The sequence below is a fragment of the Erpetoichthys calabaricus genome, chromosome 18 (genome assembly GCF_900747795.2).
Source record: "Erpetoichthys calabaricus chromosome 18, fErpCal1.3, whole genome shotgun sequence".
Classification (NCBI taxonomy): Eukaryota; Metazoa; Chordata; class Cladistia; order Polypteriformes; family Polypteridae; genus Erpetoichthys; species Erpetoichthys calabaricus.
The window spans coordinates 21,998,209-22,024,345 of NC_041411.2; the positions used below are offsets into that span (position 1 = coordinate 21,998,209).

The 26,137-nt window shown below is 38.4% G+C and overlaps 1 protein-coding gene across 1 annotated transcript; it reads left to right on the plus strand.

Moving 5' to 3' along the window:
- Nucleotides 1–1,436: 1,436 nt before the first annotated feature.
- dgcr8 (DGCR8 microprocessor complex subunit) lies at nucleotides 1,437–25,185 on the plus strand. Its single transcript, XM_028824987.2, has 14 exons — nucleotides 1,437–1,587; nucleotides 7,983–9,016; nucleotides 10,959–11,121; nucleotides 11,621–11,763; nucleotides 11,849–12,179; nucleotides 13,779–13,976; nucleotides 16,506–16,607; nucleotides 17,007–17,105; nucleotides 17,888–17,970; nucleotides 19,068–19,168; nucleotides 19,953–20,059; nucleotides 21,424–21,551; nucleotides 22,821–22,934; nucleotides 23,023–25,185. Exons 2-14 carry the CDS (start codon nucleotides 8,282–8,284, stop codon nucleotides 23,104–23,106), a joined length of 2,388 nt encoding a protein of 795 aa, XP_028680820.1. The 5' UTR covers nucleotides 1,437–1,587; nucleotides 7,983–8,281; the 3' UTR covers nucleotides 23,107–25,185.
- The last annotated feature ends 952 nt before the right edge of the window (nucleotides 25,186–26,137 follow it).

A 26,137-nucleotide genomic window follows, 5' to 3' on the forward strand; every position in this document is an offset into this window, starting at 1 on the left:
CTATGCCTTCCTGCGGTGGGTTGGCACCCTGCCTGGGATTGGTTCCCTGCCTTGTGCCCTGTGTTGGCTGGGATTGGCTCCAGCGGACCCCCGTGACCCTGTTTGGATTCAGCGGGTTGGAATATGGATGGATGGATGGAAGTCTATGCCTGCTAGGTGGGGTGACTTGTCCACTTTCCCACCAACACAACCATATTGCCATAAGCACCCATGAAACACTCACTTTTCAAATTGTTAATTCTTGACACTCTACTGTCTGGCTAGCCAAGCCCTTGCCCAGGACTTTAAATCTGAACCTGCCATAATCCCCAAAACTACATCCATGGTCAGGAACACCATCAAAAGGTCCAGACCATCCTACCAAGGCTCCATCTAGTGACTTCAAACAGCCCTGTATTGAGCCTCAGTTAATAAACAAAGGGCCTGGCACCCTTGGTGTCTGCACAACTGCCAAGTTCTCTGCAACAATCAAATGAAGGCCCTCTGCTGTTACCTAAAGGGTTCTCTCCTGGTTTTCTGCCCATCTCTCAGTGTGGTCCAAGTGGTTAACAGACGGACTATGAGCTGTACAGTTCAATGAACAATCTCAGCCAATGATTCACTGTGTGACCCCGAGCATAGTATCACTTGTCTGGTGTCCACTCCAAGCTGTAAAAGAATTTATAAAAAAAATTATATACATAAAAACAACGAATACATATATATACAGTATATATAAATAAACATCTCTGTATTTGTAAAGCAACTCTGGTTGGTATGCATTATGTTTTATATAAAAAAGGGTTTGTTCAAAGGTCGTAGAGTATTCGACTAAGTATAACGGAAGCTGAAACTGGTTGCTATAAGTTCCATATACAACAAAGACCGTTTGAACAGTACGTGAAGTAGCGGACAACTTTAAAAATTAAACTTCACCATATCACTACCATCTATAGTATTTACGATTCTCACCATCATTCTGTTCTCAAACCCGATAAATCCAATGCTGGGACTCACTGTTAACATAGATAGTATTTACCCAAATTTCAAAATAGCCCTTAATTCACTGGAAATTCACAGTACACCATTATGCTTATGCCCATACGTTTGAGCTCACTGGCCGCCTTTTGGGTAGGGTCGGGGTCTGCGTAGTTCTTTACAGAACATTCTCCTCGAGCTTATCGGTCTCGCAACTACAACGGCGCGTTATCATTCTGCGCGCCAATTTTCACTACGCACCAACGCGAGATCTGAGTAAGAGCCTGAACTCTCCTGCTGTCCCCATACCATAGGCCGCAACGAAAGTGCCCACCCCTTCTGCCTCACACCATTGGACCACTCTCACGTTTTTCATTGATATAGTTATCTTCCCCGCCCCACACTAAAGCGATTGGGCAAAACTCACTCACGGACGTCGGTGAATGGCTGGCTCTACGAATCAATCACCAAATTTAACGAGGGGGCGAGGTGATTTTTTTTTTCCTCCGGTGCTTTTTATGGTGTTCATTTCAAGATGGCGGCAGAGACTCGGATCGAAGATTATTTTATTGAAAATTTCAGCTGATTGACGTGATGGGTAGTTACGTTGATGCATTCTAACGGTCCGGGGTGAGTACATCTGTGAAAACACGTAGTGAAAAATCAAGGTTTATAAATCGAAATATAAGACACTTCAATATTAATGCAGTTTAGATGTACAGGTATATATAATTTTTAAACTACGCATGGAAAGAGCTTTGGCGCTGAAAAAATAAAAGAAATTGCTATGAAACGGGTGAGCAGAGTTTCGGGATAACTTTGTGAATACCCCACATCTCACGTCCCCGTTTCCATTCAATGTTATTGTACATTTAAATAGAAGTAAAAAATTAACGTGGCCTTTATTATAATGGTAACAAAATATTGACGTCCTTCTGAAATGAGACAGAACCTTCACGTGAGTATGAAATGAAAAAATATTCTTAAAATAAATGCGCGGAGAGCCAATACTATTAAATCAGGTGAATTTGCATATGAGTCATCCCGATCACATCCAGAGGGACGGTTCCTAAAATTAAAATTTTTGCTTAAGAAGGGTTCAGATTTGGGCAACCAACCAGGTTTTTAGCACAAGCTTACCACCGCATGCACATTGTGATTAATGAGTTTAATCAGTAAAAATGCCTGAATTCCGTTCAGTTGACTGTTGTAAAAATGCAGGGGTCTCAAACTTGAGCTCCTGGTGGGCCGCAGAGCTTAGAGCAGTGTTTCCACTCAAGCCAGTCTCTTCCCCAGCAGTCGGCTCTTGACAGTAGTTACACCAGTTACTTGTTATGTGCCTCTTATTCTGCCATGTCGTGTACTTCTCCCATGTTTGATTGACCCTTTCTCGATGTATCAGCCTAATGTACTGTGTACGTTTTTGTTTTATCCTTCAGTTTTCACTTTACAATCTTTTTAAACACAGTATGTGATAACAGAAATGGAATTCAGTTACCTATTAGCCCCTTTACCTCTCATGGTGCAATGGCAGAACCTTAATTTTAAATGACTTCCTTTTTAAGGTGATGTGGATTTGAGACACCTTGTTCATACTCTAGTTATGAAGCCCCGTTTTGTTTTGTTTTTTAAGCAGCTCCAGCTCCTGTGTGTTGGGTCACCGAGGAGCCTGCGTATTTCCCCCGTGTCTGTGCCGGCTTTCACCAGGTCCTTTGGGTTGTGCTTGTCAGGTTCATTTGCCCAGTGCGAGGGTGCTGTGAGTGTGCCCCTTGATGCACTTGCACCCAGTGCAGGTCGGGCTGCATTGTATTTTGTGCTTTACACTCCTTCAGCTCTCATGGCCCTCCACTTTGGTTAAGCAGCTATGAATTTTGTATGTCAAAATGTTAGGCCACTACAAGCCCTACTCCTTCCCACCTGAAAAGTAATATTTAGTCTTGACATAGTCTGAGAATTGCACGTGTCTCTCTGTCCGTTTTCTGAGTCTGATTTTACCCCTCCATGGTCACATACAGCTTGTTCTAACATGAGCCACGTTAAGACTGTAGTGGTAGTGAGACTGAAGCCAACTCGAGCTCATTCATGCACACTGGGTCCGTTCAGAACTGTGAAATAACTCGTGTTGTGTATTCTTACTGTAGGAACTTTAATGGGTTCCAAAGACTGGGGATTTGGTCTTGGTAGCCTGAATCGGTGCTAGATTGTGTAGTTACAGAAAAACTTTTTTTTCATATGATTATTGAAAATGGATTAAGGAATTACAGCTGTACTGCACTATAATTGATGACAATTTATCAATTTAGAAATTATCATGTAGCCTTGGGGTTCCCAAGTTCAGTCCTGGGGTACCACAGTGGCTGTGGGTGTTCATTCCAACTAGTTTGACAAATAAATGGTAGTCTTACTTCTCAATAAACTAAGTGTTTATTTAGACTTTTGCATTCAGAAATGCGGTTGTGCTTGAAAGTTTGTGAACCCTTTAGAATGTTCTATATTTCTGCATAAATATGACCTCAAACATCATCAGATTTTCACTCAAGTCCTAAAAGTAGATAAAGAGAAATCATTTAAACAAATGAGACAAAAATATTATACTTGGTAATTTATTTATTGAGGAAAATGATTGAATATTACATATTTGTGAGTGGCAAAAGTATGTGAACCTCTAGGAATAGCAGTTAGTTTGAAGGCGAAATTCGAGTCCGGTGTTTTCAATCAATGGGATGACAATCAGGTGTGAGTGGGCACCCTGTGTTATTTAAAGATCAGGGATCTATCAAAGTCTGCTCTTCACAACACATGTTTGTGGAAGTGTATCATGGCACGAACAAAGGAGATTTCTGAGGACCTCAGAAAAAGAGTTGTTGATGCTCATCAGGCTGGAAAAGGTTACAAAACCATCTCTAAAGAGTTTGGACTCCACCAATCCATAGTCAGACAGATTATGTACAAATGGTGGACATTCAAGACCATTGTTACCCTCCCCAGGAGTGGTCAACCAACAAAGATCACTCCAAGAGCAAGGCTGATGATGTTTTACGTAATATTTATGCAGAAATATAGAAAATTCTAAAGGGTTCACAAACGTTCAAGCACAACTGTATATGTTACTGAACAAAATTCAGGATTTAGCATTTTCTTTACCTTTCTTCTACCATATTCCTTTTTAACTCACATTTCCTTTGCAGTTTACTCCCCAAATTGTATCCAAATAGTGACGATTAGAGATGAGCAGTACAAACACGGGTGCAAATGACCCTGCTTTTGACTCTTGTATTATAACCCTTGTTTTGCCACTTTTGTGTGTGAAATTCACTGCCACCATGCCTTCAACCGCATTGCCTTTTAGTTTATGTAAGTATTTTTACAAAACAAGGCCTAAAATGCAGCCTGTAAGCGTCTTGCATGTGCTTGGTGCTCCTTCTTATCAGCTGCCTTATGGCGCACAACCTATCAGCTTCTTTAGGTATATTTAATAAATATTTGTCCAGTTTAAATGACTAATCATTTTTGGTGGGGTCCATTGATATCTGTAAGGCCAAATGTAATGCCAGTGGACAGATCATTCTTTATATGGCAGATGTTAAATGTGCAGTTTTGGATGGCTTCATTCAAAATATCAGTACAAATGCCTATCCAAACTACAAACTGGAAGCTGCAAATTAAATGTTTACATTGAACCTTACTGCAGTCATCATTGAGAATTTCTGACCTGATAAGAAAGAGGAAATGTATGTGAAGTGTTAGCTGAAATTCCATTTATTTTAATTTGTATATAATATGTGATAAGATCAAACTGTTGATAAATCAGTGGCTTGACCTGGATTCTGCTTTTTAGATGTTTATTTGTAAATTAATTTAAGCCTGATTTTTATATATAAATATCTGTCTCATCTTTAACAATCATGAAGTAACTATCATTATTCTAAAGCAGAAAGTGGCAACGCCTGCTGGTATTTGTTCCAACTAATGATATATACATGTTTTTATTGGTTATGTCAGCAAGTATATTTTATTATCCTGAGTTGGCTCCAGTCACTCACTGAAACATATTCAATATTAGAACTGGTGTTAGGGCCCTTATGCATACACACACTTTTTCCTATAACTACTGTAATCCTTACAAATGGAGTGCCAAGGTGTTTTTTTGTTTGTTTGTTTTCGTCAAATAGTGTCATTCATTCATAAAGTGTTTTATTTTCCATACTTGTTTATTCCACTAAAGAGCTGTAGAGGACCAAAGCCAGTACTAGTAGTACTGAATGTAATGCAGGGATCAACTGTGGACATGGTACCAGTCTACCATCGGGCACACTCCCACCCATTCAATTTAAAGTCTGCAGTCAACCCAATCTGCTCATCTTTAGGATGTCTGGAGCATCCCACATAGAAAATGGGAGAACAGGCATTTTGTAATTTCATTACCCGGCCCAGGTCTCTGAAGCAATAATGTAAACCACTAAGTCTTTCCATCCAGTTAGCCCTTTTCTGGCTCCTTCATTCAAAGGAGTATCATGGAGACTCGGAGCAATCCCTTGCAGCATTGGTTGTATCAGTAGTTCAAAATATGTCACTTTATTTTTTTGTGATCAGATATGTCACTTTATATGTGACCTGCCTGGTTATGTTAAAGCAATCTGTTTCTAATTTTCAGTCTTGAAGACGAGTGCTAAATTACGGTACAACATTCCAATTCCTGTACCTGCTAAAGAGATAGACTTGAGACAGGAAAGTTGAAAAGCAGAAACTGATACACAATTATTAGCAATTCAAATTGAGATTTTAGCACATTTTTGTTTTCTTTCATTTTGACTATTCTTACTAAAAAAATCAAATAGGTTTTTTTTAATTTGGAATAACAAAACAAGTCATAGAAAATAATAATAATAAGTCATATGAAAAAAATGTCAATGAACCCTTTAGTTAGATGCTACGTATCAAAACAATCTCAAACCTGCTTAACTCAATTCATGGTCACTGGGAAGGGGCAGGTCAATTAATGATTTGGAAATGTCATCTTGTGTGTATTTTATCATTCTAGGAGACAGCAGTATATTGCTACAATTTAATTATCTAATTTTTAATGTTGTTTTACGCAAGTATAGCTAATGCTTGTTCTCCCTGTGTCTTTGTGTGTTTTCACCAGCTACTCGGTTCTCCTTTCTCATCCTAGCTCTTAGTGTTTTAGATTATTTAGTGTTTCTAAATATATCCCTTGTGTGAGTTTGAGTGTATTCTTCAGTGGTCTTTACAATGGACTGACCTCCTAACCCCTGTGACCCTGAATTGGTCTAAGTAGGTTTGAGATTGTTGTTATTTATGATCTAACTCAGTTATTTCCATCTCTGGTCGTGGTGGACAGCAACTGCTGCAGGTTTTTCTTCCTGCCACTTTTCTTTATCAATTTCTGCTGCTAATTAACTTCTTGTCTCCATTTCAATTGTCTTGTTTTTTTATGGTTCAGTCCTCTGAATTTGTGTCTTTAAACAGCCCACAACAGAAATAAGATACAAACTGTGCCAACAGATGACCAGCTAAATCAGGGCCGCCCCAAACGTGAAATTTCATTCTATAGCATGTTGGTACTCCCATTCTGTCATAGCAGACAATTTCCGAAGCATTTGATTTTCTTTTTTCCAAGAGCAGCATTGAAACATTTGACCTTTGCTTTTCTTTATTTTCAGATATTCTATGATGGACACAGGCTAGCTGGTCATGTGTCTCATTTTTATTTGACTGTTAATTAAGGAAAAAGAAACAATTAAGGGGCCCAGGTCTTAAATAGCAAGTCAATTGCAATTAAGACAGAAGAAGTAAATTAGCAGCAAAAACTGGTCAGTAATTAAGAAAATTATTAGAATGAAAACCTGTAGCCACTACGCCCCTCCAGGATTGGAGATGGACACCCCTGGTCTAAGTATTTAATTAAAGAGCTACATTTTACTAAAAATACAGGAATAATTCTAGGTTACTAACTTCATTTTTGGCTACCTATGTATTTAGACCCTTTTAATCAAATATTGGTTATGGAAACAAAGAACTTATAATCTTAGGAGGTTTTGAATGGAAGCTTGTGTGCTATAAGTAAGTATCCTTTCTGAACTGAACAGAGAAGCAGTTCTGGCACTCTGCTGGTGATACATCACATAATATCATATACACATCATATACAGAAGACTGTTGTAGGCTGTTAAAGTTAATGGAGAAGTTTGACAGTGGGGTTTAACATTACACTAAGCAACTGGTTGGAATGAAAATGAGGACTGCTCACTTGAGTTCTAGTTTTAAAACTGCCAGTTTGTATTTTAAAGGTATCTGGAGGAGGCCTTTTGATGAGAAGGTGTTTGGATTCTTTTGTATTTTAATTTGCTATGATTGACAGGGATGCCTTTGTGTTTAAAAATTTCAAAATATTATTCTTGCATCCAGATTTGATAAATATGTAATTGTGCTAAACAGATGCCAGTTGGTCTCCTTTAGCCTGCACTTCGAGTCCAAGGACGTTGCTGGTGAGATATAGCACAGCTAAATTGCATTCTGTCACTGCTAGTTCTCCAGCTCTGTAGCCATCTGAACAGCTGTATTTAGCTTAGCATATTTATGTCTGTCATTTTTATATGTCAAAGCGGTAAACATTTTCTCAAAGGTAAAAATTAGTATTATGGTTGAAATAATATACTTTGTATTGTAAATATCCCAGGTGTACAGTGGCTTGTTGAACTGTTAATAATTGTTCTACCTTGAATAATTAGAGAAGAGAGTTTTAATATCCCACATGAATAAATTAAATTGTTATAGAAAAAAAGGAAAATAAGAGTAAATTTTGTTTTAAAATTTAATGTCAGTAGTGTCTACTATAGATTTTGCCTTTTCAGTTTTGATTTGAACTTGAATGTCACGCGTTAGTTTGGGTGCACCTTGGGACTGTAGATACCTCAGGGATTCATATTTTTCAGAGTTTTTAAATTAACCCTTTTCCTCTCTTGTTTCTCTCTCTCTCGTTTGTTTTTTGTTTCTTCTTGCAGTTGGATTATTGTGAAAGAAGACTTGGCAGGTGAAGATGAATTCTGCCAAGCTATGGGCCCCATTTAAGCTGAGTGCATTGTGATTTCCAGTAATTGAGACAGTGATTTTAAAAGCTGTCTACATTAATGAAAAGAGCAATGTAGTCAGCTTAACATGATCATCTATCTTATGTTTTGAGATGTCCTTCATATTGTAAGCTGTAGATAAAGAATCTGATCATTTTTAACACTGTTTTTTACAAGGTATTATTTAAGTAGATTTTGCTCCTGTATCTAACTACTGTAATAGTATTAAAAAAATGGAAACGCAAGAAATTGAACCACCTCTTCCACAAGGAACACCAGATTCAGGAATCTTGGAAAACCTTGATTGTCCCCCACCTCTGCCGCCAAGTATGCAGCCTCCACCACCTCCCCTGCAAACGTCCAGTGACGCAGAGGTAATGGACGTTGGCTCCGGTGGTGATGGACAATTAAACACCCCAGCAGGGGACACAGAATCCATTATCAAAGCACAACTTCTTACAAAGGGATCCATCACCTTCAGCAACCGCTTTAGAGATGATTCTGAATGCAGCACTTCCAATCCTAGGACTGCCCGTCACGCGCCTCCTGTCACCAAATTTTTACCTGATTTAAAGCTGTTGAAAGATGTGAAAGTAAGTGTTAGTTTTACAGACAGTTGCAGGAGCAAAGACAGGAAAGTCTTATATACGGGGCTGCGCCAAGGTCTGGAAGCAGAGGCTGACCTTAGCAGTGACAGCGTAAATGGCAACATATCAGATACTGATGTTTGTAGTGGTGGCAGTATGGGTGTTAGGGCTGTGAGCAATCCTAAAGGACATGTCGAAAAGAAGTGGGAGGGTGTGGAAATTGATCAGGAGAAGAAAGTAGAGTTTGCAGTTCTGGATGAATTGGAGGAACTCACCGAGAATTTTATGGAAACTGACGACATAGAAAGAGCTGGTTTCCACTCGGAGATGATTGTGCAGCAGGAGCATGTGGATGAGGAGATCCTCAGTTACAACTTTGAGGTATGTTCACAGACTTCAAGATTGTTTGTTCTGTTGTTAAGTGTGCTATGGTTCCCCTCACCACCCCCCGTACAATTTCACATAGGCAGCACCTTTTCCAATGCAACACTTTCTCCGTAAAGTACTGTTCTGTTTCAGCTTTATTTGTGCATGTCACAACTTTTTTTTTTTTTTTTTATTATTATTCCTTTGCTTCACTGCAGTGTAATGGAATTAAAAGCACCATTGTTTAATACTGTGTAAATGGTATGAATTGCTGACCTGAGAAACACGCGGTTTATTTCTCCTCACATTACTTAATGTAGTATTGCATTGAGGATAGCGTATTAAGTTTGATCTCTTCATTAGCTGATTTTTTTTTTTTTTTACTGAAAACTGGTCAGCACTTGGCTAAATTAGTAATGGGCTAAATTACGGCCCAATTCTCTTCTTCTTTTACATGCCCCATTGGATAAGATCCATTTTCACATCATCCACCACAGGATATCTCTGCACTGTGTTATTTTATGCATTTTTCAGCAATACTGTAGCCTAAACCATCTTAGTATTTTCTGCTCAACTCAAGATTTTTTGGTAACACTTTAATCCTGCTCCTTAACTCTGCATTGGACTTTCTTACCCACAATTAAACTTTGCTTCTCAACTAGATCACTATGATTCTTTTTAAAATCTGCTTTAAATTCTGCCTTCTCACTCGTGTACAGTCTTGTAAATATTTATTTGCAATGCAACATCTTGGTGCACAAGAGGACCCCTCAGAGATTGGATCAGTGTACATCTCCATAGCAGCTTTCTTGCCACCATAAATTAGCATCTGTTCCGCTATACTGCAATTCATTGTATTAGAGAGTGTCCATAATTTAATTTCTGGAGATTTGCTTTGTAGCTGATGCAAGTTTACATATACTGTATCCTCAGTAATTATGGACATATAGAGATTTACAAAATAACCATATAAATTACACAGCACATTTTATTCCAGAAAATTTAGTTTAAAAGAATTGCTCTAATCAAAATGATCCATACATGGTTTTTTATCAAGCATGAAAATGTTTAATGGAATTGTGCTTGTTTAAGTACAGGGGCTTCCCTTTTGTCCTGGTAGCAGATTTTATACCTGAGAATATATGGCTTTACCCATGAATGGTAGCAACTAACAAAAAAGACAAATATTTGTTAGTTATCACAAATTGAACAGTGAAAGAGAAAAACAGATAATTCATCTCTCACAGTAGGGGAATTGTGGGATACAGTTAAGTGTTTTTTTGTAAGGTTTTGAGTTCTTCAGTTTTGGCACTACACCTTGATATTACCTTACTGTGAGGTGGGGTCCAGTATTTCATTCTGTCTGTATGTAAAGCATTGTATATTCATTTTAAAATAAATGTATCGGAATAAAGTTTATTCTTGGCCCTTTTTTGACCACAATATATAACTCAAAAATGGTGCTTTTTTTTTTTTTTTTCTTTTTTATAAACACTAAAAAGTGATTTCAGGAATTTGTGAATATATTAACCATCACACCACTAAATGTTTTTATGAACAAACGTTTAGCTGAGACGTTTATTCAAACGTAGCAACACCCCTCAAACCTCATGTCCCATTTCATTCAAACATCTTCCACTTTTGTGGTAAGTTTTGTCTTAAGCATCTAGGTCTGGATTTGTTCTGTGCTTGTGTGTTATTGGTTTTTTTTTTTTTTAATAACGTATCTGTGGATTCTATGCTAAAAACTTCAGAGTAATAATAATAATAATTCGTTACATTTATATAGCGCTTTTCTCAGTACTCAAGTAATTGCTTTGTAGACTTGTGAGCCTACAATTCCTCATTTATAAGCCATAATAGTAGATATTTTTAAAAGATTGGCACCCGCAGACCTGTCTTTTGCCCCGGGAACTGATGAGCGAGGCCCTGGTTTCTCGACACATGTATTTTTTAGGATGACTTTGACAATGATGTTGATGCACTGCTGGAGGAAGGACTCCCTGCTCCCAAAAAGATGCGTCTTGCTGAGGACCACTATGCAGGAGAAAGCGATCATCAGTCAGATGGAGAGACAAGTGTGCAGCCAATGATGACCAAAATTAAAACAGTTCTTAAAAGTGAGTATTACACTGATTATTTGTAATCTTGCATAAAATTGTGAAAAGGCAAACCATCTTATGTGAAAAATTTTGTTTTTTTCATCATTTTTTCATGCGTTCCATTTTATAAAACCAATTTGCAATGCAACACATACAGTAAAAGTTTTCTTCACCTTTTTGTAATCACCTATAGTGATGTAAATTCCACCAAGCTTAGCACAAGTACTGTTTACATTTACATGATACTTTGTATGTCTGTAACTGTTTGTGTTGATCATCAATTCACTACTATGTTAAGAGTGAGTCTAGCAATAACTAAAATTGGCACTCTGAATTCAGATTTTTGTACAGTCACAAACAAAACAAATAGACTATCAGCTGGTTCAGATTATACTATTTGCCCTAATGAGCTGTCTTGGCCATATGAACATTTTTATCAGTTATGTTTGATGAGCCATTGATTGGATTATTCTGTGGTTAATCAAGTATTCATGTCTCTTGAAATGCTGACTTAAAGGTCGTGGGCGTCCACCAACAGAGCCACTACCTGATGGGTGGATTATGACATTCCATAACTCTGGTATTCCAGTGTATCTGCACAGAGAAACCAGAGTTGTCACTTGGTCCAGGCCTTACTTCCTAGGAACTGGGAGCATAAGGGTAAGGAGTTCTTCTAAGGTGTCAGACTTTGCTCACTGGGGTGTGGTATGACCAGACGTGACCTTTATCTACAATACTGTTTCAGAAACACGATCCTCCAATAAGTAGCATTCCTTGTCTACACTACAAGAAGATGAAGGATCAGGAGGAGAGAGAACTAAATGGAGAAGTGACCCCTAATAGAGAAACCTCGCCTATCAAAGCTGCAGATGGAATATCAGACTCACCCGAAAAGGCAGATGAACCAGACTCCACTGCTCCCGAGGAGGTTTCTGCTGGAAATGTAGATATTCCTGAAGAGTCAATCTCCACTGATTTACCTCCAGGAGACCGTGAGACACAAAGTAGTGAAGCAACCCAGGGAGCATTGGGCCAAGTGAAAGCCAAAGTAGAAGTGTGTAAGGATGAATCTGTCGGTAAGAGACTATTACCTCATTGGAAAACACAATGTTTAAGTCCTTACACAGTATGAAACATGTCAAACCAGCAGAAATGACTGCAGGATCTTATGACTAGCATATTGTTTTGTAAAATACTGATGAAAATATGCATGTTAGGGTGGGGCAGTATTAGCTAGTGTAGGTGTGAGAGAGTGTACTCCACATCTAGATTTTAATTGGTCTTTCCTCCATGAATTTTACATTTCTTTGATTTTCCTTTTTTTTTTTTTTTTTTTTTTTTTTTGCCTTCCTTGCTCACCTTTACACATGTTAAGACAAGCCACTACCAGACCTGGCAGCATAGGTAATGAGATGTGAACTCACTGTGGAGAGGGTGCCAGTCCATCACAGGGCAAACTCGAGCATGCACTCACACTGACTCAAACATTGCACAGCTGCCAGTTAATCCAACATGCATGTCTTTGAAGTGGTGGTGAAGAATTTGAGTACATGGATAAAATCCATGCAGATTCCACACAGTCAGTGCCCAGGTTGGGATACTGAGTAAACATAAAACACTTGAAGAATTAAAATGCGATGCCCAAGAGGCAAGGGTTGTGATTTCCTATAGAACAGTGGTAATTTTGTTTCCTTCCTTCCTTCATTTCTTGACTTGTGGCTTAGTCGTAAGTATGACTTTCCCCACTTGGGTTCTATATTGTAACACTTTTTTTTTTTTTTTTTCCTCAATGTGCTGGTAAGTGTCCACTTGTTGCATATTACCCAGACACGCAGATATGATTTTCACTGTACTTAGTACACATGGCCATACTACTACTAAGCCAAGAATGCACTTTAAAAGAAGTATGGCATATTATAAATAACTACTATGCTTAATATGGAGCCCCATCCCAAGACTCAACAGAAGCTTCAACGTACAACTTGGCTTCTCTCCTTTTAAGTGAAAATTGCCATATTGCACCAACCGAATACTTTCTACCGCAAGAAGGATAAAGGCAATGGGAGAAAAGTGTAACATATATTGTTGTAAGGTGTCAATTAGCTGTTGCTCACTAGCATTGACCGCAGTACAGGTTGCCTTTCAATTACTGGAACGCAAACTGTTTAGATCCCTCAGCGTGTGACATTTGTGAGTGCACCTTCTCACTGATGGACTGATTATTTGTAGAAAGCATTGATTAAGAGCTGAATCCAAAAACAGAGGAAATGTACTTTTTATAGAATGTTTGTTAATAGAGATGCCAAAATCTTTTAGATGAAATAAAAAAAATTGGTCTTCTTAGAATGTCTTGGTCCCAAACTGAAGGTTATTTCATTTTAAGAAAATCTTTTCAGATTTACTATGCAAATGGACTGTGAACAGTGACGTTTTGCACAGTTGTCCTGCCCTAACCAGCACCTGTATGCTGAATCATTTTAGGCAAATACAGTTGAATAGTATCTTAGCCATTGGTGGCCTTCATGATAATATTTTGGCACGTGTCTTAAGACTGGTGAGTGTTGCGTCGTCTGTCTTACTTTAATATACTCATAAGTGAGTTGACAAAAAAGATGTCACAGAACATCTTTTTTTCCGTACCAGTGGTTGCACGATTCTTTCTTTTCTTTTTTCAGAGATTGAAGAGTTTCGTAAATACCTGGAGAAAAGGTTTGATTTTGAACAAGTTACTGTCAAGAAGTTTCGAACTTGGGCTGAAAGACGACAGTTTAATCGAGAGATGAAGCGCAAACAAGCAGAGGCAGAGAGGCCCATCTTACCAGCTAACCAGAAACTGATTACTCTGTCTGTGCAAGATGCTCCGACCAAAAAAGGTGACGAGTCCATTATTTCTGTGTTTTGACTGGATGGGGAGAAATACTCCTAGGCGAAGGGAATGCCCTAATGCATATTTAATTTGAAGCATTAACTTTTTACTTGCCTCTTTCTCTATATTTATTAATACCTCCTTAATCTATTTAAATATTTGTTTTCCCGGCCACAAAGAAAATACTTTTGAGGAAGGAAGCAGGGGCCTTATGTATAAACGGTGCGTATGCACAGAAATGTTGCGTATGAACGTTTCCATGCTGAAATCGCGATGTATAAAACCTAAACTTGGCGTAAAGCCACGCACATTTCCACGGTACCTCATACCCTGGCGTACGCAATTTCTCCGCTCGGTTTTGCAGACTGGCAGCACCCAGCGTCAAAGCAGTGGTACTGTTCTTGTGTGGTCACCCTTTCTTTCTTAGACCCACATTCCTGATGCGGCTTTATAAATACACTGAAATTAACAGCATATTGTTTATTAGTGTAATGCATCTGATTGTAATTAACCTGCAGCAATATAATGGTCCAGGGAATAGCCATAGTATTCCAAATACCATAACTGCTTTAGTGTTGTTACTCTCAATGCATCTTCTTCTGCTTTCAGCTGCTCCCATTAAGGGTTGCCACAGTCAGATCATCTTTTTCCATATTACTCTCACTGCACCACTCGGAGTATTTATATCACTGTATCTGAGTGGGGAATCACAGCAGCAGCTGATCGGAAAGAGAATTATCGGGATACAGCATGAAGCATACGCTGCCTGAGCCAAGGCAAAACGCGTCAGTCTTTCCTGTACGGACCTCGTGGTTCAGAAAGTTTCATCCCAAGAACTATAAACGCACTCAATCAAGTGCTCCTTGTAGAACTGTTTGTACTTATAAGTACAATTACCCCACTGTAAACTTGCACTACAGTTATAATATTGCACACCTGCGCCACTTTATAAAGCGCGTATGATGACGATATCATTTATAAGATGAAATGCAGCAAAATATGTTGCTTATAGTACAGTATACAGATAAAACTTTAACTTCATTTAAATAATTCGGATTGTTAATAATTAAACATGTGAGGACACGGTGCCGCAGCGCTAGCTAGTTCACGGATAGCTCCTGCCTTGCGCTGTGTTATTGCTAGTGCTGACACGACACTGGAAGGATAGACGGATAGAATAATTATACATGTACTACGAAGATATTTCAATGATCCTTAAAAGTTTTGAAGAATCGGCGTTCTAACCTTAAAGATGGCTTAACGTCTATTACAGAGCTGATTGTGTGGCGATTGGGTATTTGGAGAAAGAAAAGTAAGGACAGGAATTGCATACAGGTCCTTATACAGGTTAGTACATTTGAAAGAGACAGTACTTCTTTAATAAATTATTTCATCGAAGGTCGCACATGGCTCAGCAAGCCTCTTGCGTGAGACATGAACAATCACTGCGCCACCGTGTTCCCATGTTTAATAACATGCTTTCATTCCTATCATCATGAAAAAGATATCACGTATACATCTCAGTATTTTAATCATTCAGAGAGCTATAATATCACGAATGTAATGAATTCTGTGTCCTGTCGGAGGAAGAGAAAGAATGGAAGCACGTAGTGATTCACACACACAGAGCACATAGAAGATCAAATACAGAACAAAGCATTTAACATCCTACTTTAGTTACGATGGAATTTGAGAAACTAGTAAAATAAACGATTTTAAGATGAAGTTTGATGTTCTACTTTAATGACAAAATAAACTATGTGATTAAAGTGGAAATTTCGAGATTAAAGTTGACATTTCGTGCTTTTTTTTCCCCCACTGTGTGCCTATTTTTTTACTCTGTACCCTAATAAGCTTTCACATGACACTCGGACGGTCCGCTACGAGTCGCCTTTTCATACCGACTTTGATATCTAACAACTTCTTTTTTATTTCGGGCATTGTGCAACTTTGAACTTGAGCTTTCGAGTTTCTCCGACACTATGTCACTCGATCAACTTCCTTTTGTTGATTATACCACTATTTAAACCAACAAATAGTACGTTTTTCCTTTGCCTCCACTTGGTATTTGCTGAAATTCTTATATTTTCCCCTGTGCTTATCCCATGTCTTTTCACAGAAGGCTATTTATATCGATTTGCATATTCAAAGAGGCATAATTCTGGGAGGAGTTGGGGCGGGACAGAAGATGCGTGCACGTGCGTTACTTTTCATGCTGATCGAGATTTATGTATTGGAAGAACGTGAAAGTTTGTGTATGTACAGATTCCTGCATCTAGATTTTTCTGTGCATATGCACATTCCCGCTTTTGTGCTTACTCCATGTTATAGTGCGAGTTCTACGCACAGCGTTATACATGAGGCCCCAGGTGTTGAGAAACGGGCAATTTTTAAAATACTTACTTGAAGTAGGTGTTACTAAAATGAATTTAAAAGCACAAAGAAAAAAATTAGGAAAAAAATTGAAATTAAACAGTTAAAACGGTAAAATATTAATGCTTTTTCCAGTATGTCTGATTGCTGTTTTGTTTTTCAGAGTTTGTCATTAATCCAAATGGAAAATCAGAAGTTTGTATTCTGCATGAATACATGCAGAGGGTTCTTAAAGTTCGGCCTGTGTATAATTTTTTTGAATGTGGTAAGATTTGTTTTGCTCTTTTCAATCAACTACTGTATAAATATTTGGCATTAACATTTAGGAAATAAACCACTGCGGGTTTCTTAAAATGTATGTTCTGGACTCAAGTTTATAGGAGCACAAGAGATTAAAATGAAGGGGACTGGGAGGTGGAGAAGAACAAAACTGCTTTGTGAGGAGTTTAAGAGTGTTGGTCTTAAGATAGTCAGGGGTGGCATGAAAATTTTTTTTAACATAATCGTTATAAAGCTGCATCACGTTTATCAAGGGTGTCTAGGCCCTTCTGCTTTAAGGGCATAAAATAATAACTATATCAAAATGGTAAGTTGGCCCATGGGCATTTTGTGCAGAAAATGCAGTATCAGTAATAAACCATTGAATATTTTGTGTGTGTTTCAGAAAACCCAAGTGAGCCTTTTGGAGCTTCAGTCATTATAGATGGTGTGACGTACGGTACTGGCACTGCAAGTAGCAAGAAGCTGGCTAAGAATAAAGCTGGTAAAGGCTTCATTTTGTATGAGCTTGTGTTCACAGTTGAAGTACGAGGGGGGGACCCAAAAATAACCGGAATTTTGTTGTTGTTAGGTTATTTATTTATTTCCGGTTATTTTGGGGTCCCCCCTCGCATATGTTTAAGGAAAAATGTTTTTTCAGCCTCAGGGTTGTCTGTGTGATCTTTTCAAATGTTGATCTTCCTTGATTTATTCATTCAAATTCTACATCTGTTTATTATAATATAAGGGAGGGTGGCACTGAATCTTTTGACAACACTGAACACGAGACTGGAAGGTGCAAGTTTATTGCAGGAATAAGTCTCATACACACACATTCCTATGGGGTCAGTTTTAGAATATGGGAGGAAACTGGAGTGCCGAGTAAAAAAAAAAAGCTGCAAAATCCTTATGAACAATACCCTGGCTGAGGTTTAAACTTGTGACTCTGGAACTGTGCAGCAGAGCAGTGGTGCCGCAATGTCACCTAATGATTTTAACATGCATAAGACAAATGAGTGCAGTGATTGAAAGAGTAAAAATGGAATCTGCCCTTGTGTTGATTTCCAATTTTACTTTGCTACTTATACTTTTTTTTCTTTTCCAAAGTGTTATTGTGGGGAAAGTGTTGCTTGATTATTTTGCGTGTCCCTGTTTAACAGAGTTTTACTTTAAAATTTACGGAATTATATAAGCTAACAAAGCCATTCATGGACTGAAACATAACTTTTTGCTTTAGAGACCCTTTAGTATCATCATGCAATTGATTAGCCGTATTTATGTCCATAGCAAGAGCAACACTTGAAATCCTGATTCCTGATTTTGTAAAACAGACGTCTGAAGAGAAGCCAAAAGACAGCGATGAACTTGAGGTGAGTTACTCCTTTAATTTGAGTTTTTTGCAGAGCAGTTCTCAGTCTGCATAAGAACCTCTACTTCTAAGGTATAGTCACAATTTTATGTGGCATTTGCTTGGAAATTATTTTTTGATGACACCTCTCGGAACAGTGACGGGAAGTTTGAAAAAGCTTGGTTCATTAAATGTCTTAGAATTAAGTAAAACAGTCACAGCTTCATTAAAAGAAAAAATTATTGAGGCAACTAAAAGCAGTCCTCTGTAAGTCTGTCTTCGCTTCATGAATAAAAATATTTGAAAATGCTGGTTTAGCCATGTTGCTCATTATGGTGGCTGCTGTGGCTTTTTTGGCCGAAGATTCAGTGACATAACACTAATTGCTCAGTTTTTGGATGTTTCATCAGGAGCAGTGGTTAAGACAGTGTTGCACTGAATGCCAGAGGGAATAACTTGAATGTTCTCATGGATCAGTTGTGGTCCTGGGAGCATTTTCCAAGCGTGGTTTTACTCTAATGAATGCCTGAGAGAGCAAAACAAATGCCAAGTGATTCTGAATGAGTAGGTGTCTTCTTTGAAGAAGTGTTTGCACCCTGCTGATCGTGGACTATTCCAGTCAAACACTGACTCCATCCATGGGCACAAGTGTTGAAGTGATCATTTGAAGGACATGAAAATGACATAAACGCCACACAAGCATTTTAAAGTGGTTCAGAAGTCTAATTTGTGGCAGCATTTTTAATCTCGCTTGGAAGAAATGAGTTGGTTGAATCTTTCCAGTGGAGTGCCAGATAGTTTGAGTCTAGAGCTACATTAAAAAAAATGGCCAAATTAGTTTTGGATCAATGCAACGACTACATAGTGAAAGACAAGAAGAAAAATGGGAATGTGAGCCGTCACACATGGTGGTGTCCCTGACATGCCGTACCTCCCAAAGCACATTAAAGCTCTGCTGCACATTCACTGTGTCTGGTGCCAGGTGAAGTCCATGCACAGTTTACTTTTGTTTTGTCTGTTGCGTGCATCTGTTTCGATATCCTCCTATGTTGTCCCTGTATAACTGGCACTTTAAGGTACTTTATTTAGTCACTCCTGACAGTTATTTTCTCTCTACAGTATTTTAACCATATCAGTATTGAGGACTCGAGAGTTTATGAATTAACAAATAAAGCTGGACTGCTATCACCATATCAGATACTTCACGAGTGCCTTAAAAGGTAAGATAATTTTAAACTATACATAGTTTTAAACATCATTTATATCTTTGGAGTTGGTGATCAAGATAGCCTTTTGAAATGATAAGGTGTTAATGTCTGAGGCAGAGCACAGCTGGCAATGACAACTTCTTAAGGGTTCCTGATGTGTGAAAGTCCTAAGCAGGACTCCCAAGTCTGCTCATTTTTCTTTTCCACAAACTATTTTTTTAGTCATTATATGTGAATTTTCATAGAATCATTTTTGAGAGAATCTTATTTTTTGTGTACTTTGTATAGAATAGTCATTTTCTGAATGCTGATTGTTATACATTATTTATATTAACCATGTGTAGCATTTTAAAGAAGTTGCTAGGCTCAAAATGATTAAAGAAAACAATTGTAGACACACACATGGTGATTTATTTTGCTTGTGCAATTAATTTTTTAATTGTTCTGTGTACATGTGATAATACTTTTGCAATTACTGTATATTTAGCATTGTTTGTATTTCACTCTTCTCTGTACATGCGACTATAATGACCCTATAAACCTGTAATCAATGCTGGTGTGAACAATGTACTTCTGCAGTGCTTCTGCTTCAGAATTTGTAAATGGTCTCAATTGAAAGGGACACACGTTTAATGGCTTAATGCAGTTTTATTAAGTGCCTGTTCTGTTTGAGACTTTCTTCCCTGTAGATATCACTGAATATATGTGAGAGCAAGTGAGCATGGCTGTTGTCTAGAATTTAAATGCAAAATGTACATAAATATATGTTTTAATTGAGATTCTTCATCTTTGGCAGAAACCATGGGATGGGTGACACCAGCATTAAGTTTGAAGTTATTCCTGGTAAAAACCAGAAAAGCGAATATGTAATGACTTGTGGGAAGCACACTGTGAGAGGCTGGTGTAAGTATGTTTGTTCTGTACTACAGTTCCCATTGTTCATTGCAATGTTGTGAACCATCCACATCACCATTCATTTCATAGTCCTAGCATGCACAGCTTTTGAACTCCTGTCTTTTCTGTTCATCGGCTATATTTATCCTTATTTCTGAAAATCAGGCCTGTTTTATTTTTAGTGTGATCTAAATTGATCACACTCTCTCTGTTAACTGACCTACAAAAATAAACTCTTTCCCATCTCAGTAAATTTTTAGCTCATTTTAGAAAAGGGATGTTTATAAGTCACATTTTTTTTAACAAATGCTGATGTACTCAATTTATAGAATTCTCCAGCTTGTGAATATGCAGTTGCCTGTTACTTCTCAATGTATGGATTTTTAAAAAGCCGTTATTATTTCAAAATGTTTTCATGCAATAATAAAGAATGGAGTCCTTTTCATCCTAACTAAAGTTGGTGTACTCATTACTGTACTGTAAAGATCTGTTTTATGGCTCTTTTCTTTTAATTAACCTTTTAATCATTATTTATTACAACAGACATTTACAGCAGAGTTTAAGAGTGGAAGAATACTGAACTGCTGTTGTACTGAAATTAAAGAAATATTCCACCCAAGAAATTTTTTTTTTATTTACACTACTGTATGTAGTATCGAGTGGTGGCCAAGAAAAAATTTGAGTCCCATTTTCAAAGAATTTATGGTATAGTGGAACATAAGGGTGATCGGTGCTGTGCAATGGCAAATGATGTGAAAAACATCCATGTGAAAAAAAGACTGAAAATTCTCAAGGAACACGTGTCACATAATCCAAATCTTTGTTATCCAGTCAAATGCTCACATCGTTCAAAATGTATACTTTTTACTGAAATATTAGTAATACTTCCAGAAAACTTGGTTTAGAAGATAAGACACATTCCCATAATCCTGTGTATTTGAATTGAAGATGCATATATCCCCCTCAATCACTGGGTAAGAGTTCCGTCTCCTGTCCGCGGACACAGTATTATGGGAGTGTGTCTTTCCTGGTTATTTTGTAACCATGCTATAATATTTTAGGAAAAAAAAGAATGTGTTTTGAACGTTTTAAGACACAAGTAACATGAGATTTTTTTTTCCTTCCATGGAGTTTTTCCGCATTGTTTGTAGTGGTACAGCACAGGTCACCACTGCGTCATAAACTCTCTTCCCTCATTCTGCATGAAATCGTGACATTAATTTTTTTTCTTGCCCACCACTACAAACTACTTTGCACATGTTACCAGTTTTGGGTGGCGTATTCCTTTAATAAAATGTTAAATATGCCTGAAAATTAACTGATACCATAGCATTAATGTGTAAGCATTGATGTTAATGTTTGGTTTTTTTTAGGTAAAAATAAGAGAGTTGGTAAGCAACTAGCCTCTCAGAAAATTCTGCAACTGTTGCACCCTCATGTGAAAAACTGGGGATCCCTTCTACGTATGTATGGTAGGGAGAGCAGCAAAATGGTGAAGAAGGTGAGTGGATCTTTTGTAAATTTTAAAGCAGAGGGATGTGAGAGCTTCCTAAAACAAGATGGAAAATCTAATGAAGACATGTGCTGCATAAAAACATCATCAAAATTTATAACTTGTTTGATTTATAGAAGAGAATTACAGGAATTGAAAAGATTTTCTTTATAAAAACTAGGGGGTTCTGCCCCCTGCTCACTTTGCTCACCAACCCATGGGTTTGGTTAACCAGATATACAATTTAAAGAGATTATTTTCATTTCATTCATTGTCATTCATTTTTTATTTCTTGATATATGCCAGTAATAAAGCTGTAGTGAATGAGTTCTCCCACCCCAAAGGGGGCTGTCACGGTGTCGTGCTGCGTGATCTGCATGTCGCGCTGTGCGTCGATCATTTAAAAGCCTGTACAGCAGCTGTCCTTTTTTTTTTTTTTCTCACTTCTTTTGTCTTGCGGCACGTTTAAAGTGTCTCAGAGAAATTGTAAGTAGGGCGTGATGTGCAAGTAGTCTCGCAGAAGACCTGCTGTGCACGTGTACCGCGCCAAACTTTTTGAATTCTTTATGATCTACTTTGTCATGTACTCTTTGTCCTTTATTTCCGGCCCTGGACATGGTTAAATGACTTTCTCGCAGGATGTATAATGCTGCTCTGTTGTGTAGCAGTAAGGTTTTGTGTCCCACCAGCTACATGTCCATGGTTTCAACTGCCATTTTCTGCAGAGTAAACATTTGTTTCTGGACATTTTCACATGTATTCACTATTTGAAATTCTCAGTGGCTACAGGCTACATATTATCCTCTGTTTCTACAGTTCTGCCACTTGTCTTCTCAGCAACATTCGGCCTAAAACTCGCAGTCACATGTACAGTCAGGCATTTGGTTTGCTCGCATTACAGTTACTTTGTCCATATGCTATTGATAAAAAATACCTGCTTAACAAAAGCACCTCCAAAGGATAGAACTTGGGTTTTAGGAGGATATGTACACACCTGGACCTATTTGGCCCACAAAAAATGAAAGTATTTTGTTGAATACGACACATTGCACATTTTTGAATGTGAATCCGGATCATTCTCAACTCTTTTGACCATGTCTGTTGTCACATAGTTTTGTGACACTGATTGGTGGTCACAAGAAGGTGCTGCGACTGCCTACAACTTGCTAAAGTTAGTTTAAATGTAACCTGCACCTGAAAGTAGTGTGATGTGTTATGGCTTTAAAATGAGAAGAAACATAATTTGAAGTATTTCCCATTTGTAACATTCTTTGGCAGGAAAGTTCCGATAAAAGTGTCATCGAGCTGCAGCAGTATGCCAAAAAGAACAAGCCAAATCTTCACATCCTGAACAAACTGCAAGAGGAGATGAGGAAGCTGGCACGAGAGAGGGTAAGCATGTGTGGACGTTCAGCCAACATTGGGGATGGTGCTGGACGTTTGACTCTTAGTAATACATTTGTTTTATTTTGTGCTGTAGGAAGAAACAAGGAAAAAGCCAAAAATGACCATAATGGAGTCGGCCCAGCCTGGTAGTGAGCCCCTGTGTACTGTAGATGTGTGAGTCCCCTGGCTGCACCGGTGACCCATCCACAGGTCCCTGTAGCACAGAATGTAATAAACTCCCACTCGCTTGAATTATGCATCAGAATAAAATGGCAATATTACTTCAATGAAGGATACCTCTTAACAAAGAGCACTGTTTTGGCTACAGAAGTGATTTCTTAACCCAGCACATTTTACATTGGAAGAAGTGGTCTCTCGCAGACATGCAGAGAACATATTGAACTGGGGTGTTTTCAGGTGGCATTTGCCATTCTGTTTCGTAAGGTGATTGTTTCCAACAATGCACTGTTGTTGACTTCCTGGGCACATTTCTGCTTGGTTTATTTAATATTTTGCATTGCTGCCACGCTTAGTGCTTGTCCCAATCTTTTAAATGTCTTCAATGTGGTGACACACAATGATAAATGAAGAATACGAGGACAGTGGAGATTTGCTTGCCTCATTAAAAAAAAAAAAAAAAAAACACTCCTTCCTCACCTTGCAAAAGTGTTTGCCTTATAGTTCAGGCTCGTAGATGTTTCACAAATGAGGAAGGTGTTTTTCTTATACAAACCATAGCAAGCACAAAGCCTCACTGTATGTTTGACTTTTTTTTTGTTTTTAAATATAGACACTCTGGTCTTGAACATATAAGCTAATGTAGTGCCAGCCCTGCCTCTGTAAAGTTTAGAGATGAACTGCACTGCTGCATGTAGAAATGGGGGAATGGAGTTATGGAGAGGCGTGATGCATACCTCGCTTCTCTTTAGGGGATTTAAAAATCCTATGCACTAGAGAATTAATACGCGTAAAAAGAGTTTTCTTTCGATTCCCTTTAATTCCCATCGCTGACCACGTGGGTTTCTTGGAACATTTTATAGTGTTGACCTTGGCCAGTAAAGGTTTTGTCTCAACACACATTGCTGCTGTTTTTAGGAAAGGGTTAAGAAGATACTGAAGGCGAATCAGATTGTCGCGTTCTGCAATTTTGACCATAAACACTAAGATGCAAACGATATGCATGATCCACATTCTACAGCGTACACACTTAAAAAGAAAACTCAAGGCAGGACGTTGGTTCCACGCACCATTTTCAGGCATGCGTTTGTGCCATTGCTCTTATTGGTCCTCTTGCCTTAGCCGGCCTGTTGCTTTTGATTTTCTTAAAGGGCCTGCGTTTCGGAGGAAAGTCTCTGGTAGAGACGTCGTTCAAGTAGACCTGCATGGAAACTCTTGAAGCGAGTGGAGGGCTGCCAGTAGACCGTGCCATTCCTTTGATGTGGGCAGTTGCTGCCTTGCGCATGTGTTCTGTCTATAATGTGTCTTAATGGTTTTGTCTGTACAACTGTTGTGTTTGACATATAAAATAAAATCAATCTTAATAGTTTTGCTTTTGGTCAGCCCAAACTTCACATTTCCATGTGGTGCAGTACTATCGCTCTTCAGGCAAGTTACTTAAAAATAATCTAAAGTCCACTTGTTCACCTTGAAGACGTATGTACGCATTACCTAAAACTCCCATGACCATCTCGAAGCAGTGTGAACCAAAGCTTTCATACAGTCTTATGCATTTTTATAGAATAATAAACAGTAGTTTGCTGCATTACTAAATAGACAACCAAGATGCAATAACTGCTGGCGCAAGTCACCCGAGTATCTGTGCACTGTTACTCAAAGAAGCATTTGAAGTGTGTATGTATGTGTGTGCGCGTGTGTGTGTGTGTGCGCGCGTTGACGCCTGTCTTTCCAGCTGTCAGACCAGTGTGAAGTTGCTGCATTAGACGGTCACATGACGCTTAATGAATTTGCTACTCGTGTGTCGGTGTTCGTCTGGGGGAGCTGACGTTTTGCCTCGTTCATTTGTTTTGCAAGGTGCGTGTGTGTGTGTGTATGCATTGTAGTGTGAGGCATGTGAGCCCCCCACCCCACTTTTTACTTTAGAAATGTGGTGCGGTTTGAATTGTTTCAGTACAAAAAAAAAAAAAACTATACCTAGAGAGGAGTCATGCTGCATAGGAAGTGTGTCCTGTAATGTGATTAAAAGTGTGATCACTTTTCAGTGAAATATTGTTTATGCAAATAAAATTTTGTTTAGGCATGTGCCTGGTCTGTCTGCATCATTTTTTGTTTGTTTTTCCTCCAACATGAGACATTACACCACCCAATGAGTGCCTGAGAGGTGCCGAGCGAACTCCAGTGATCACATTTAACTCTAGGTAAAATTACAGAAAAGATTAAGCACATGCTGGCAATTCAGAGTGGCTCAAATGAAACTGGGCAAGTGATTCTCATTTCTTGAGGCTTGCATTACACTGAAAGGATTCATCTTGAAATATCTTCAAATGCTGGCATCGGCCATTTACTTTTACTTAACACCTTTCTCTGCATATAAACCAATTTAAATTATGGCACAGAGGGTCCAGTCTTTAATCTCATGTTGGACATCAGTCCCCAGCTTGACTTGTCTATCATGTTACATTTTTAAATGATGGGCGGAGGTGGTGGTTTTCAAGTTCAGGCTTCGGGGACCAAGAAGCCTAATGAAGAATGTGAATTTCCCATTGCGATTAATAAAGTATCTATCTATCTAATGTCACAATCTGTCTGTCATTCTTACTTTTAATTACTCTCAACGTTTAAATATCTGGTCTTACTGGTATTTCAGAAATTCATAAATATTTATATTTGTCATAGCTTTAACTGCTTATTCTTTTTTGCTGGTTTTTTTCTATCGATTTTCTCCCATTGTTATCAAAAGAGTGACGATTAGCATTGAGCATTCATTGTGTGGTGCAGGGGCAGCACGCGGCAGCTTTACATCCACACAAAGAGCCTCTGCAGTCAGGCCCCATTCAGAGGGAGGATGGGGAAGTGGTTCACATAAATAGCAAACTGGCCGAGTTTGACAACCAGAGGCGCTGTACAAAAAGGGCCAGAGCAGGACGTACTTTCCGAGCAGACCTCTGTCCACTGATTTACACAGAAAGCTGCTGGAAATGTTTTACCAGTCAGTAGTAGCGAGTGTATTGTTTTATGCTGTGGGTTCCTGG